Genomic DNA, 16,503 nt, shown 5'->3' with positions numbered 1-16,503 from the left:
GCATTCGGTGGCCGGTTAGGGGCTCCCGGGCTCTGGCTGGCCCTTTTCGGGGGGCGGCTGCAGCTTTTGTTTGGGCATCCTCTACCGTTCGCTTGAGTTTAGGTATCCCTGCGAACATTTGGTGCAAGTTTTGTGCTAACTGTTCCAGTGTTAACGATGGAGCGCTGGAGGCGGCACTATGTTGCAGTGGTGTCTGCTCTGCTTTGGAAGTGTGTTGCGCAAATTGTATTGGTTGCTGTGATTTGCCGTTATTTACCATGCGCTTAAAAGCTTCAAACTCGGCTCGTAGCTACTCTAAACTGTTACGAAGTACTTTGTTTTCCGCGACTATTCTTTTATACTGAGGGTTTTGTGTCTTGTACTCAGGTTTACACTCAGGGTTTTGTGTCTTGTACTCAGGGTTATACTCAGGGTTTTGTCTCTTCTTCCGCAGCTAGCTCGTTGGCGCCCCTTGGGTTGCGCTCGTGCACGTGCTTGGCACTCGCTCTAGCCACTGCTCCCCCATTCGTCGTCGTCTTCCACAGCTGGCTGCGTTGCCGCTCATCATTCCGGCGCGTAATTTCACTTCTCTTCGGTCCTCGTATGCGTATCTGCCAAATCTAAGCATACGACGACAGACGAGAAGGGAAATTCTACGCCGGAGTGATGAGCAGCAACACAGCCAGCTGCGGAAGACGAAGACGCTCGAGCCAATGCTGATGATGGTAGTTTTTTGTACACAGGCTATTTCGACTGGACATGAAATATTTCTCCTAGACATATAAAGGTTTGCTTTAAAACTATCATCATCAGCATTGGCTGGAGCGTCGTCTTCTTCCGCAACTGGCTCGTTGGCGCCCCTCGGTTTGCTCTCGTGCCGTTTGGATACCGTGCTCAGCACGGTATCCAAATACCGTGCTGAGCACGCGCTCGTGCCACAGCTCCCGCTATCTTCGTTGTCGTCTGCTTCCGCAGCTGCCTGCGTTGCCGCTAAGTATTCCAGCGTAGGATGTCACTTCCCTTTTTTCGTCGTAATGGGGACGCCCCGTTCACGGGGGTGTGAGCCATTCATGAGCAACTGACGACGTGTCCCAGCGCGTTTGAGCAACGCCACGTCTAACGCTCTCAGGAAAGGACTCGTCGTCGACGTGCCGATTCTAGCGTGAGGGCTTCCGAAGCCCAGTCGTAACGACAGCGAAGAGCCGCAGACCCCGAGTTGAGGAGCGAGATGTTGAGGCGGAGCGTCGGCGTCGTCTTTCCCTCCAGGAACGCAACGGTGGTGCATGCCTCAGCAACGCTAGCGCCAAATTCCACGTTGCGACGGCCATGTTTCAACGCGAGTTCAACAGGAACGTTCATGATAGACATGTTCGGTTGGGTGATGCCCAATGACGATACGCCCATTCTCATCGTCGGGGCAATATTCACAACAGCAGACCCACCGTAGTCACAGCTTCTCTGGCTTCCTTTGTCACAGAAGTGAAACGGCTCTGATTTTTTTATCTTGGTCCCTTCGCCCTTTTTCCAACCCATATATCTACCACCCCAGTTCTGGGTAGCAATACGAATACTCCCATCTGGCTCACCACTTTGCCTTTGCTGTCGTTTTCCTACCTGCGACCAATAATTGGCGCTGTCGTTCTTGCTTCCGAGAAGGAAACAAAGCTCGGGGTATATTGGCTCTTAGCGTGTTTATTACCGACATGTTGGCAAGTTTAAAACATTTCATTTTTAAATACTGCTGCTAGATGGTATAATCACCGTATATGGAGCCACTACTTGCGCATGCTTGTTATTTATTTATTTTATTTATTTATTTTACTTTGTCTAACTTAGTTGCTAACCCACATCGATGGAGATGCAACCTCGTGTGATTGGTTGGCATGTATACTTCACAGCAAGAAAACCCTAAAAATTCTGATCATATGTCACGGCGTTCGCCGTCTTTCACTAGACCGCGGTCTAGCTCAATCTAGTGCCAGCCTTCACAAACCACGTACAGTGCTCCGCGATTCAAACTTGATACTCGGAGTTCATGGCTTCCGACATGGCTTCAGGACCCCGAGATGACGCATTCTAGTATACGATGAAAGCGAGAACTTTTGTGACGCATTTTGACTGCAGTATGATCCTTCCGCAATCTACCAGCGCTCAATCTTCCACTCTACCCATGCAAAAAGCGCCGGATCCATATAGGCTTTGATTTGTTTGAATAGCTGAACATTTTACATCTTTGCAATTTTTATTACTATTGCACGAGCATCGCCAACATGGTGTGTAAGTGACCTTGAAGCGGCAAGGTGCACTCCTGAAGCGAACAAAGCAGCAGATGGCATTCGAACTAGAATTCGCCTTGCGCGCCCGTGTATACTGTCGCCGATCTCACCGCTCCTTGCCGCTACATCGAAGCTGAGAGTCCGTGCGGTCGACGCTCGCTGTGCAATGTTAAGAAAATGCAAGGGTGTACAGCCAGTGCCATATAAATCCGACCTCGCATTCGTGATGGATAACATAGGCAATCGTCTTCGAATTACTTTTAAAGTGGACTTAAGTCAAAGAGGAAGAGAGAGAAAAACGGGGCGGGAAAGGCGGAAAGTGCAATAGGCCGTGGGACGGCGTCATAGTGTTTACAACTGCACCTCTTTATTGTTTTTTATTTATGCAAGGGTTTTCTATTGATAAATAAGAGCGACGGCCCCGTTAGATAGCTCATATCAGCTAGTATACTACGAGGCTGCAGGCGGGTAGCTGATAAACGTTTGTCAAGGTGGGCCGTTATCGTATGTGTAAAGAGAGGAAACAAGTCGTAAGAGGAAGAAGGCAGATCTGCAGCTCCGACAAGCACATACCGAGCTCCGTCGGTGCTTTACATGATCACAGCCCGCGCTTCCACTGACCGCACTGGTTGGTATGACGGAGGTTAGACGACTGTGCCCTGATTCATGGTAAGCGATGAGACTTTTCGTATGTATTCTCTGTATAGTAGCAGGGGTGGCATCCCGGGGTCAAATAAAGGTTCCTAATTTATTTTTGAGAGAAGCTTCGAACTTTTGGCGTCAAAAATATTGACGATTGGTCAAAGGGGTCGCTTGTATGGTACCGCCTTATGTAACAAGCACATGTTGCGGTACCATTGTTTATATTTTTGTAACAGTACTACCCACGCGCCTTACTTATATATCGTTGTATAAGGAAAAGCTCATTTTCTCGCGAAAAGCGAAGCATCGATTGCGATTGCAATTTAGTAGACATATATTTGAACTAAGTAGTTCTGTCGGCCGTGTAAACTTGTAAACATTTGCTTACTAACTGAATTTCAAGCATGATGTCAGCGCGCACAGGCAAACATGAACACATCACATTCGATGACCGTGGACACTCGCTGTCAAAACGCTGACGTAATCAAGCGCGATAGCAGCAGCGAACGAAGTGACCTTCATGATGTCTATCACTTCAACGCAAACTGAGCGGCGAGAACACAGCACGCCGCCGTCTGCAGATCGCTTTCAAGGTGGGGCGCGCACGACCGCGCAGGGCCGCGCAAAGTACGGAGCTGCTGGAGCACGCACCGTCTGCCGTCTGCAGCACGCACAAGACGTTTCACGAACCCTAACAATTTTGCCTCCCTGATACACATTACCCGATATTTTTTGGCTAAGGTGCAGAGTTCTCAACTTGATCCTTGAGTTTTGAAAGTTTTATAGTTTTCAGCAATTTTTATGAAAAGAATTACGCTTTAGATGAAAAAATTCGCTTCAATCAGTGACTTTATCCACCTTTTACTTTCAAATGCCACAAACCAAATCAACTTTGGTGACTTAGGGCCCAGAAAGATTTCTCCGTTCTCGTGTATTAATATAGCAGCCTCTGAGCTAAAACTTCGGCGAAGGGTTCTGATTTGGGCTAGTTGGCAACAATTCATGGTAAAAGTTATTTCCGCACCTCTTGAAAGGAAGACTAGAAACGAGACACAAGCGCAACCTTTCGATTGGTTCTATTGGTAGCAAGTCGAGTGGTTTTATGTGCACATGTCACGAAACATGAATAAGATCATAAAATATGCTTGTGCAATCAAAATTACCGAGTTGTACATGTGCATGCGCACCATCAAGATAGCCACATAAATTCTAAATAATAAGTACGACTCATGACACAAATAATGATTGCCTACGCACCTGTCGTCAAGCTTTTGTAAAATTTGGCCCCGTAAAAATAACTAAGCTCTTTCTGTGATAGTTCCAATGAAGCCACACCTGACACAGTTTTTCCCAATGCGTAGAATTTCTGTCGCTTCAATTATCTCTCATATGTCATCTGATTATTGTGCCTGGCTTTAACCCCGCAGTCACCGAACAACGGCGGACAATCGCAATCACGATATTGCAAACCCAGATGCCCTTGCACCGTCCAATGTACATTATTATCATGTTCCCAAAGCCTATCATCGCGCATCTGCCCTTCTCGCCTTTCTACTTTTCCCGCAGTCAAGCTGGATCGCATATACCACTTTTTCTGGGCAATCCACAGACTTCTTCCTGTTGCTCGCTGTGCATGTCGTCTTGCTTATTCTGCTTTCCCCCTTTACCTTACATAATGTCGCTAACTTGTGGGGCGCCGTGAACACCACTTTTACCCAGACACGGCTTCCCAACTTCTTTCGAAAGTGGGAGACGTCATGAAAGTACGGTATTACAGCCGTCCCTTGAATTCGACTCTTCTCGATCTCTCATAGTCTCGGTTCCGTGCATAACCCAGACCACCCGACAGCCTGCAACAAAGCCTCCGGAACAGATAGGGTGACATCCCCTTGATATCCTTGAGCCGACCAACCGAGCCTGGAAGCTATTTTCCACTACGTGTAGGTAGGACTTCTGCAGGGGATTCTTTAAACACGTACTTGCCACCCTCCTTTCCACTAGCTTTGAATGGCTTCACGAGCTTCGAACAGTTGGGTAACAGGGGCTTCTTTGCTCGTGGCTTATATTGGAGCCGGAGAAATAAGCTTCATGTGTTTGGAAACGAATAGATCCCTCTTCGGTTAATTTGTTAGGATCAAAGGACTCAGGCGTGACCTACAAGTCTCCAGTACTTCAACTACATCACTCCAACAGTGAGTTCGAGTTCCTGCCAAGACCACAAAGAAAGCGTCCCCGTAGCGAAACACTTTATTCACGACACCGAATATTGCGGATGCTTGGTGACAGATTCGTAGGCCATCAATATGTGTGTCTTGAGCCCTACTTGTTATTTATAATTTATCTGGCCATCTTGATATTGCGCATGTACGTGTGCATGTCTGTTCTTTTGATTACACATGCAAATTTTATAATATTTTTTATGTTTGGTCACATGTATCTACAAACCACTCGACTTCCTACCATTAATACTAGTTGAAAGTTTGCGCTTGGGTATGTCGTTTCTAGTCCTCGTTTCAAGTGGTGCGCATATAACATATATCATAAAACTTCCGCTTGAGGTCGTCTTCCAGTTTCTACATTAAGAAACTTTTCTTGAGACTTTTTTATCATACAATTCGATGCTCACAAAGGCGAAGAATTGCAGCCGTATATCTGTTATATGCAAAGCCCCTGCACTTTCGGGTGACCAATAAATACATGAAGGAAAGTGTTTCTGATAACTGTGCAGTAAACGAATGCAACGATTTCTCGTTCGAGCCCGTGCTTTTATGTGGCAGAGATCATTGTCTAGACCAAACGTAGCCGTTTGTTTTATTTCTTTAAATTCGCTAGCCGTTAAAAACAACCGAAAACAACTCTAGGCTACCCAAATCTTGCGCTTTAAGGAACTTCAATATGCACGATTGTGCCCTTATATGTGTACTTCAATCATGGCTGTCGTCGCCTTTTATTTTCCACAAGTTCCCGCCAGTGATAAAGGGAAATTGGGAAAGGAGTGGAACAGTCCACGAAATTTCTTAGCGCAACCACTTCGCACTTGTAGGCGGCCGTAATCAAATCGCTGTGAATACCTTGTGTAGCAGCTGCCTCATATTGGGAACAAAAAAGTGGAGTTAGAGTCTCATGCACACACGTCACGGTACTCCGCGGCTATAGACAATCGACAGGATGGCCTCAGGCTTAAACTAAACGGCACGTTGTGGTCATCCATAAATATTTTTAAGCTTAACGGCCGCTTCTGTATGTTGGCTCTTACCGGCTTTATATTACCATATATTGCTGAGTTGGATGGACACCCCAATATCTGTGAAGTTCTAGGTCGTTTTTGCAGAAGCGGATTGTTGAACTCCATAAATCCGTGATATTCTTCAGGTATACAGGCAACGGGACCATAATCAGCATAAATTCGCTCATCACTCGCAACTCAAGTTTCGTGAAGTGTGGCACAGACTAAGGTTAGTCATTACCTAATTAACTAATTGACTAAGTTTTGCCATTAGTTAGGCGCAGAGTAAGATCAATCAGTAGTCTGACTGAAATCTACGGTGCATACTGCAGTCGTGTTCTGTGAGTGTCTCAGTGAGTATTAGGGTAGAGCCTAAGGATATCCGTACTTGCGCAAGACGCCCTCTTGGAGTAATGCTTCCACTGATTGTGACATTTTCGTACGATGGTCCTTCTCAATTAATGACCGTGATACCTTTCGGCGCTGCTATCTGCCTGTGTCCCGTGAATACTATGTCCGATGTCACGGTGGTGTAATTTTTGCGTGGTCTAACTTTATTTTTTGGTTAGTTGATTACTCTCGGCATTATGATTGTTCTCCCGTGTCCATTATATTGGCATGTCATTATCACAGGCTTATGCCCGTTATTTCTGTCGCGTGAGTCTGGTTTTCTTCATTTCTTAGTCACAATGTTCTCGGCGCCTTCAGTGGGACTTCTTTGACTTGTTGGTATAAATCAATTGAAGCTGAATCTTCATTGCGGCCGTGCCTTTATCCTGCTAGTTACCACAAAAACTTGCAGACTGTTTGGCGTTCCTTCGCTAGTGGTTTCAGGAACTTATCTTGTTTTGACGGTGCGCTTCTCTTTCCAGAAGCACCTCCTTTTCTTTCTTCTTTTCCCTGTCCTTTTTTGATGAGACGGGCTCAACGAAAAATTTGCAGGATTAGTTTGCTCCTCGATCGCAAGAGCACTGCGGACATCTTCAAGAGACTCACCGAAGTCGGCGCTCAAGGCCCACTGAAAAATGCTTTTTTTTTCTTTTTTCTGCAACATTCTTCAAGTTGATCTCCTTTGATCGCCTTGGCTCCAGCAAAGTCGCGCTTTCTGTCTACGTGTGTTGGAGTAGTATCGTCTAACGGGAACCATTTTTATTTCCGTAGCAGCACAGCTATCGGATTTAAGTAGGATCCGATGGCCTTTCATAGATATTAGTATGCATCGAGGGGCTGCTAAAAACAAATGTCGAATACCGCTTTATTTTCTTCACTCGTGCTTCGAGCCTACATTTTGTGTAGTAAATCTGATGTTTGAAATGGTTTGTCTTCTAAGTTGGTGGTGGTGGTTGAACTTTATTTCCAAAAAGGGTCCTGAAGGACACCAGACTGTTCGTCAAGGTGTAGAGGGCACCTCCCACGTCGGGACGGGGAGCCCTAGGCTCTCCACCGCTTCGCGGGCCTTCTGGACAGCCCAGAGTTGGTCTTGCAGCTCGCTGCTCCTAAGAGCGCCGTCCCACTTGTTCTTGTCCTCCAGATAGGAGGCCTGCGTCGCGCATCCCCACAACATGTGTCCCAAGTTCACAAGCCCACCACACTGTGCACAACTGAAAGTTCCGTCATAGTCTGGGTCGATTCGGCTCATATGCAGAGGATTGGGGTACGAGTTCCTCTGTAGCAAGCGGAGAGTCACTGACGCAGAGAATTCTCCCTTCCAAACAAGGAACTTAACAGGGCACTGTCTTCTAAGTTTCTCCCTAATCAATAGGTGTCTAGCGTGCGTCAAAATATATTGTCTATTTTGCAAAATCTTCCAACATTGACACTGAAATTGAGAGAATTAACTTGAGTGCACATACATGGGAGGATGTTGATGACAGTTACTGCGTCTTCCTAATTAAACTTTGAGTCCCCGCTCGTAATCTCGTTCACGAGCTGTGTAGTAACGTCATACATTGATTTTTGGATGCTTTAGCAGCTACGTCTAGTGTGAAACCACCATCAAGCACTCTGCTGAGTCCTTCTTTACAGTCTTCAATATCTTCCTGCAGTGGATTGCATGACGAGTAGTTAGGCATAATGCAGTCAGTTTCCAGGGCCTGGTCTTCTTGATGGACACAAGTCACAAAACTTTGTTTCCCGGCCTGTCGATTCTTTAAGTCGCCATCGTTACTGTGAGGCCAAACTACATCCAGATTCAATGTCCCCGCCACTTCGAGGGCAAGGCCTACAGTATTCCTGTCACCGCAGGAATGCATCGTCCTGGACTGGCGAGCACTAAAGTTATCAGCCAAGTGAAAATTTGGGGGAAGGGTAGACATGTCGTAGGGTGTGCTGACAGGATGGGCTGCGCACACCTTCATGGACATCCCAGCGTTGCAAACAGGGCGCAGCCATGTTGAAGGGCAAGCGCGGAACGGAACAGAAGTAAGCTAAAGTCCCTATATAAGAAAAGTACTGCCATTCTTTGATCAACGCCACTCCGCTGTCTCCTGTATCTCCGATTGGAGGTTGATAGCGCGCGCTTTCACTTGTTTATATATTGTTGTTTTTTTCACTCACATCCATGTTGAAAGTCACTCTGCGCAGCCGCAGTCTCCGGCGGCGGCGGCAGCGCGCGCCTGGCCTGAAAGCTTCAGCGTGGAGTTTCTAGGGCCGCCACCGTCGACTTGCTTTAGCAAGCAAAAAATAAAGAAAACATCAAGCGCTTTAGGAGAGGAGACGGCGGAGGAAAGAGTAGATGGATGGATGGATGTAAAACTTTAATAAAAGAGTAGATGGCGGTACTTTTACTATATAGGGACTTTAATGTAAACAACAAGTGTTCCTGCCTCGCGAATCTCTAGGCGACGATTGCAGCCGCGTGCCTACATGGATGAACAATCTCAATTTGAGTCCCAGACTCAGTTCCGTGACCTCGGGAACAGGCGTGCTATGCAGGATGCGCCAAGCTTGGCGAAACTCGGGATCTTCACGAGCTCTGGCGACGCCCCAAAATGAAACAACTAATGGTAACAAGGCAAAGTTTGTCCGTCGGCACGCCTCCAGTTTCATTGGTTTATCTAGATTCACTATGGGTGGCTATCATTCCTTGGGCCCGGCCATATGGGCGGTCGACAAACTGGGGCTCACGTGATCATACGGTCGGTGCATGGTCGTGCCTTCTTTCACTTGCTTGTCGTTCCACTGAGTGCGTTGCAAGCACAAGCAAGTTATAAAATAAATTCATTTAGTACGATAACATTAGTCACATTAACGTGGGTTATAAGCATTTTAAAGTTTACAAGATGTACGCTGAATGTGTATTGGACTAATTTATAGTTTAATACGTTTCGCGTTATACCACGAGGGAACGCTCGCCCTCCTCTTTTTTCCTCTGGATTGGATTGGCGCGGCTGGCTACGTGCTTGCGCTAACATTTCCGAGCAGAGATTGATGTGCGCTTGGTTTTCGGACTGGGCTTTCAACGTATCGCTCGTTGCTGCTTCTCTTTCCTAAGGATTGAATGGGTGCGGCTTGCTACGTGCTTGCACCCCAATTTCCGAGCACAGATTAGTGTGCGCTTGGTTTTCCCACTGGGCTTTCAACAGATCGCTCGTTGCTCACGCTAAATTAAGGCTGCGAGACAAAATGAGCGTCGGCTATCGCAGAAGTGGTTTGCCGCGCGCTTACCGTGTAAGCACTCAGGAATGCCGGAAGTACTCATAGAAGATTAAGAACACTACTCGTTATTTTCTTTTACGTTGTGACCCACCGTCATACTGGCTAGCGCCTGGCGATGGCTTCTAACAACCGCCGAAAAGTCTTTATTCTGGGCAGCCCGAGCGATCCGTAGCTTCTAACAAACGCGAGAAAGGGTCTTTGCAGCGCACGTGGCCATCGACTGCCACCACATCCATCCCAGGTGGGACTCTAGCATCGGAGCAGTTACCCTGTACCCACCGCTGACGTGGTCGCGCTTCACTTTTTGACACTGTCTATTTTTTGCGTGTGAACGCCCGTGATGGGGTCCACAAAGTTCGAGCTGTGGTTGACTGTCTACCAATGCACATTGAGGCATAGCCCGTTAGCATCCACTAAATTTTGGATACAGTTGTATGCGGCCAGTTCGGCACTATGAACAATGATCCCCAGTTGAACATTGACTGCAATAATTGAGCCAAGCATCGCCGCCTTTCGTTGGTCGACCTTGAAAAGTCGCAGCACTCCCTCCTGGTCACGGAGACCATGACGAAGACGCATGGGCCACCATCTTTAACACCGCCATAATTTTGGCGGCTCGGCGGAACGTTGTCGTCCATCATTAGGCGGCCTCGATGGTACTTTTGCTCGACGCGAAGAAGGCACTGGTCATTTTCGCTATCATCCCGGGGCCATCGAGTGGATGTCGCGCCAGCAGCTCGTCCCTCGCGACCTTACAGAGGTAGTTCCTCCAGTTGGCGCTGACGTGTTCCGATAGAGGGCACAATGGGCGGTCATCTCCTTCAACAGGCATGTCTACTGTTTTGCTCACGCTGTACGTGACCCAAATGGTCGAGGTGGTCCGTGTTGGCGAATAACTTCCTTCGCCTCTCTGCCCATGCAGTGCAGCGGTACCATGTAACTGCGAAAACTGCTTTCGGTGCCTGTTTCATCGGAAGGCAGCCCGGCGTCCACTCTGATTCTTCGCAGGTTTGTTGGTCCGGGTTGAACCCCAGGTGCTCGCAAGTGCCCAGTACTTCTATGACTACGCCGCACCTGGCCTGGGGCTGGGGCGCGGGGGACGAACAGCGCTTGAAGCCAGTGAGGGCCGAAGCGCTCGCACGAAGTTTTCTTCCGCAACGTAGTCACACCAGTCTGTGCTGAGAAAGCATAATTTGCCCGCCACGCTGTCTCCGCAGACGAGGGCCGTCGCCTAACTCGTCATACAGCAAGCGCACTGACGTTGTGGAAAGGCAAAAATGACGCTGAAACTCTACGTCGGACATGTAGGTGAACGGGTCCAGATGGTCATATTGACGCTTGCTGCCGCTGGATGCGATGATACAGGCTGCTGCTGCCACAGCCATGTTCGCGAGTTCAACTCGAGGGGGGTTTCGCGATGTACGAGTTTGGCACGAGTTCGCCTGTAAATCAAAACCATAGGTCACACCTCGCGCGAGGCATGTAACTCTTGTGCGCGCCCACCACGGTACGGCCACGCCCAACTTATTTTTCGGCAACAGCGACATGGTGCGGAACTGAGAGGCATCAACGATCTTGACCAGTGAAATAATACACGCACAACGCCCTGTTATCGGTGATGTACTGAGCACCACTATAAGAAAAAGCGTCGGCTTTCGCTGGCTTATGCATATATCTTCTTGGGCTGTGATGTCCCCACGACACGGTTCATTGCCTGCATTGTGGAGACGTAGCGTACAGCAAATAATTATCGGCACATCACTGTAGCTGCTTGCAAGGCGTCGATGCGCCGTGGTGGATGAAGATCCTGAGCAGTGCGAAGTGTTTTCCAACGACAACGTATTGCAGCTGTCGTTTGAGATGGTTGCTCTGTCATCGGTGACGTAAGTGTCGCCAACACGGTCAGCAGTCAGCGCAGACACACCCAGTACGATGGCATTTTTTCATGACAAGCACGGCACACTAAACTACTGCAACACCTTCCTGCGTCGGAAGTATAATTTCCTAACTGCACACAAGAGCCCTCACCCGCCAAAATGCGATTGCTGCGCTGTGGTTACGATATTCATCTGCGATCACTGTTAGCTCAGCAGCAGAGGCAATCGGCAAGCACATTGGAGTGAACAACACACTTAAATTCTGGGTATATGCGCACGGAGGCACCTTCACTGGGCATTGGTGACAAGCGATGAATTGTGTCGCTGGGCAGCCCGCTCTTTTTCGCAATGCATCGCGGAGACTTCGCGCACGCAGATAGACTGGTGCATTTTCACTGTGCTGTGTCACTATATACTGACCCTAGAATACCACACAGCCATTTTGCTGCGACAGTCGTTGCTCCCGTCTCTATGGCTAAAGTGTCGTTTCAGTTGGTAAAGCGGCGGCCTTAATAGCCGTCTCAGTGGTGAACAATAATAGCCGTCTCAGCGGTGAACAGAGCCGCTATTCTGGACATTCCGCCATTTTCTTCGAGGCGTGACTTAGCGCGACGCTTACAAAATGGCGCTAATAGCCCCGTTTTGCTTTCGTAACGTCACGCAAATTTGACGTTTCACCTAAGAAACTGTAATGTAGGCATTGAACCTAGCATTCTTGATAAATCAAAACAGTTTTCCTCCCCAGTAAAAATAAAGCAGCTAGCTCAAAGCGTGCGATTATATCATCAAAATCGTTTCCCGCTTCCGTCGTCTGCATGCGCAAAACCTGTCGTCTGCTTCATTAGCTAGGATGCGTGTCCTCAGGAAACGGAATAACTTATCGTATATTGGCGCCCACGCGCTTTCTTTCTACCTTGAGACAACATATACGCGACCTTCCAGTGATGATCAGCGCACGCTCTAGGCCGCGTTATCGCTATCTCGTGAACCGCAAGTGACTCAGCCCGACTCGTCTGACTGAGAAGCGGCCGAAGATCATCGATAGCGTTGCGCGCGCCACAGGTATCCGCTTGTGCGACGCAAGCGCCGGCACTGCCATCTCTTGTTCACTTCGCTGCTTACTCGCAACGCGAGAGGAAACTTGAAGACGCCGCCTTGCGTACAATTATTTTTATAAATTAAAAATTCGCCGTTGCCATAACCTCTAATGACGCTAAAAGACATTAATATTGATTATAATACAAACGCAGTAGCGAAAAGTGCAAAAATTCGCAAGAAGTTTGCTAGTTTCAACCAATACTATTTCAAATAAACGTGTTTTTCATAGAAATGATGTTGCAAAACAAAAATGCCGACACCACCCGAGAGCGATGCAAATGCTATGAGTACGCGTCGTGAACAAAATATTTTCATGGCCCCAAATGACAGGGAAAATGCGGCGATACGCATGCCTCTCGACTGCTATTGCATATGGCCGCTCATTACCATAATTCGCGCGGCTCGTCGCACCACAAATTATGGCGGAAAATCTGTGCAATGGCGGCCCAGCGCAACGTCACGCAACGTCAAATTGACGTTTACGAAACGGCCCCTCCTGTGACGTTCTTCACGGGATATTATTTCAGCCAATGAACAACTGACATGCTGGCTATCTTGGAACGCCACCACATATTCGCGAAATTGCAGATGCATTCCACGGGCTTCTGCACGCTACCGTACACTTTCTTTTTAAAGCGCTAAAGTCGCAATATAGGTGCCAAGGACCACAAAAAAGTATTAGTCGATAAAATTTGCAGCTCCACGTCACGTTTCGTCATTCTGACGAAAACGCAAAATTGCATTTTGCAAAACTTCCGTTTCCTGGCACAAATTTCAAAACACATGACCTCTGGACAGCCAATGAGACAGCCAAGATGGGGGATAATGGCGGCCGTGCAGCCGCCATGCGTGTCCAGAATAGAGCCTCAGCTATGCCGCAGCGCCGCGTTGCCATTCCCCTAATAGACAGGAAATGAACAGATCATTGTCGTTACTGACTTTATCGAACAAAGCACTGCAGCGCCCCTGGTGACTGCTCACCGTATTAACTCCCTCGTGCGTGCGACCCTTTAGAATGTATCCCCTTGTAAGCTTTCTCCTCATTGTCGCCACTCACGGCCAAAAAAGTGCAAAATTTAATAATTCACTCAATGTCTGTTTGTCATCACAAATTTATAGCATTCAAAACGAGAAACCAATACTTTAAGAAATAAAATGTTCGTTATTTTATTTGTTGTATTTCATAGTATTCGATTGAGGGAAAGAGTAGGGGCAAGAATGCACCGCATGTGCCCTGTTCGCATTCGAAGGTGGATAGAAAGATAATGCCCGAAAGAGGAGGCACGCCCTTGACGCGCCAGAGAAAAGGCGTGGCAAGCGGCTCATGGCAAGTGTGCAGATAGACAGCGGGACAGTGACGGTCTTGCTAAATTGCGATAATACGTTGATAAGAATACGCGGCGCTGGTATGTTTTGTTGCGCAGTCCTCTGTGCTTGAAGCGCGAAAGCATTGCGCCGCGCAGGGTGTGCTTATGTTGTCATACGCGGCTTTATCTCGACACTTCTTTTTGCCTGCTATTATTGCACGTTCCTTGCTATCTCCGTTCATGGACTTCCATCGAGCAAACTCGGGTAAAACTCGTGCGAACGAGAAACTCGGCGCATCCTGCATGGCACCCTTGAAGTGTTGTTCTAGGTAACTTAGCTTTGCGTCGCATAACTGCTTATCACTGGGATAGCTGAAGGCAAGCGCGGCATCGCGAGGGGACGTGATATTTTTTACCTCTACAGAAACTGATGGCGCCGCGATTTACGCGTGGGCAGTAAAAACGCGTGGGCAGCCAAAACGACGCCCGCGGCCTGCCGCTGGACGTCACACCATAGAGTAACACAGACAAGGATAAGAGAGGACACTTCCATTGGCCCCTACGGCCGATTTTGGTTCGCAGCGCACCTAGCGGCTGTGTAGAATCTACACAGACTCAGAGATTTGGACCACAGGAAAACTAATCTCGAAGGCTATCTTCTGATGATTATAACAATTACACGGCCTCCAAGAGCGCTTCCGTACGAGTGCTCGTCCCGGAGGCTATATTTCGATTTTTTTAACGCATTCCTTGCATGCATCGAATAGCTTCGTGTAAGGTGTACACGATACCACTGTGTGTTTATGCAGACATTTTAAGTAACATGACAAGTGTTGGAAGAGGCGAAACATTTTTTTTTCAAGTCATATTCTCATTAAGCACATGCACGCTTTTTTTTTTTCGCAACGTTCGATGAACGCAAGCACAGAAAGATGGTTGCACTGCAAAGTGCAAGACGTGCCGATACAGGTGCCATATGTTGAGAATAAATTTCGCAAAAGGAATAAACAGGCGATATTATGAAAAACCCCACAGAACAGTAAAAATGCAGAAGACATCATTAGCATTAAAGAGGAAAACAACGTTTGTCCTACTGCGCTACTGAGGTAGGAGTGTTTATTCAGAATACCTCGTAGCCACAGCTTACAAACACTCTTCTCAATTCGCAAGTTTACTCTAATTGCGCTCGTAGCAAAGTCTTCAAGCAATCTGCACACGCCACGAATAACGAACCTAAACACTACTGCATTCTTTCACACAATTCCACACACGTGCATTGAATTCAGACTACGTATACCGGCGTTTGCCGACTCACGTTCTCACGCCAAGAAACGATTTTCTCGCAAACGCGCTACGCAGTATTCCAAATTGATGTTTCTTACATAATGTGAAGCAATCCTTGAACACAATGCGCAAAGTGAAGAGCACAAGAAAAGCTCTCTGTGCCGAACAGCACAATGTGACAAATGTCAACTTACGGCTGAAGTGACAAATACATAAGCAATTTGCAAAGTAATGAAGGGAAAAAAGAACGTAATGAAGGCATTCTTACCAAGCAGCAGCCAAGGAGACAGACGTTCTCGCAGACGAACCCAAAAAAGACCACGTAGACGTTATCGCACATCTTTTGTAGCGTCGCCTTGCCTGATCACACCCTGAATGATATTTTGTAGCCATGCGTTATGCTTTATTCTATATACTAGTCTTATCATCCACTGCTCATGGCCGTCTGATCCCGTTGATAACGTCTACGTCTATAGCCACATAGACAAATAGACGTATAGTGCACTAGAAAAGTTACTACAGTAGCTAACTAGTACGTGCGTTCCCTTGGAGACGGGGAGTGTTGTATTGCCCTCTAGCGGGTGGAAGAAGCTGCGTATTTCGGCCACTTTTAGGCTGGAGTGGCCACTCTTGTAATCCAAATGTTACTCTACGGTCACACTGCATGAAGTTTGTGGATGCGGTTCCAGATTTTTAAGATTATCTGCAGACCTGCAGCGTGTTTGGCTACAAAAGCGGTTATGCCAAGTTGATGCCCTCTCATGCTCCGCTGACTCGTCCCTCCCGGAGCCAGCGCTGAGTTTTGGCTTCCCCTGCTAGTACGAGCCTTACACACACACGCATTCGTGCTCCTGCTGAATAGCTGCAAAAACTATAGTTTTTGCAGCTGTTCAGCAGGAGCGCAAATGCGTGTGCGTGTACCCGCAAAAATGCACCTATGCTTCTTAATTTAGCCTGTCAAACCCTTGCACATTTACATAAAGATGGTCTTGTCTGGCTGGTACCCACTTATGAGTGTTGTAGATCTGCGGCCATGCTCTGAGGGCAAAAATACTTCAGGGTGATGTCAGTGCCTACAGAGTGCCTTCTGGTATAGCCTTGGCGCTTCCAATTCCTGTTTGAAGGAGCGATCGTGCAAAAGCGCCCATACAGCAAAT

At 47.7% G+C, this 16,503-nt stretch overlaps 1 protein-coding gene across 2 annotated transcripts in view; it reads left to right on the top strand.

The window, feature by feature from the left end:
- The first annotated feature begins 2,689 nt into the window (after positions 1 to 2,689).
- Positions 2,690 to 16,503, top strand: part of LOC125939692 (monocarboxylate transporter 9-like) — a 64,137-nt gene continuing 50,323 nt past the window's right edge. The window contains exon 1 of one of the 2 annotated variants that reach the window (XM_037710019.2): positions 2,690 to 2,924. In XM_037710019.2, coding sequence (XP_037565947.1) covers positions 2,890 to 2,924 — 35 coding nt within the window. In that variant the 5' untranslated portion in view covers positions 2,690 to 2,889. The remainder of the gene's footprint in view (positions 2,925 to 16,503) is intronic. The other variant, XM_037710021.2, reaches the window with a different exon arrangement.

Source organism: Dermacentor silvarum, chromosome 3, assembly GCF_013339745.2.
Source record: "Dermacentor silvarum isolate Dsil-2018 chromosome 3, BIME_Dsil_1.4, whole genome shotgun sequence".
NCBI classification, from domain to species: Eukaryota; Metazoa; Arthropoda; class Arachnida; order Ixodida; family Ixodidae; genus Dermacentor; species Dermacentor silvarum.
This window is presented reverse-complemented; position numbering and strand designations above follow the sequence as displayed.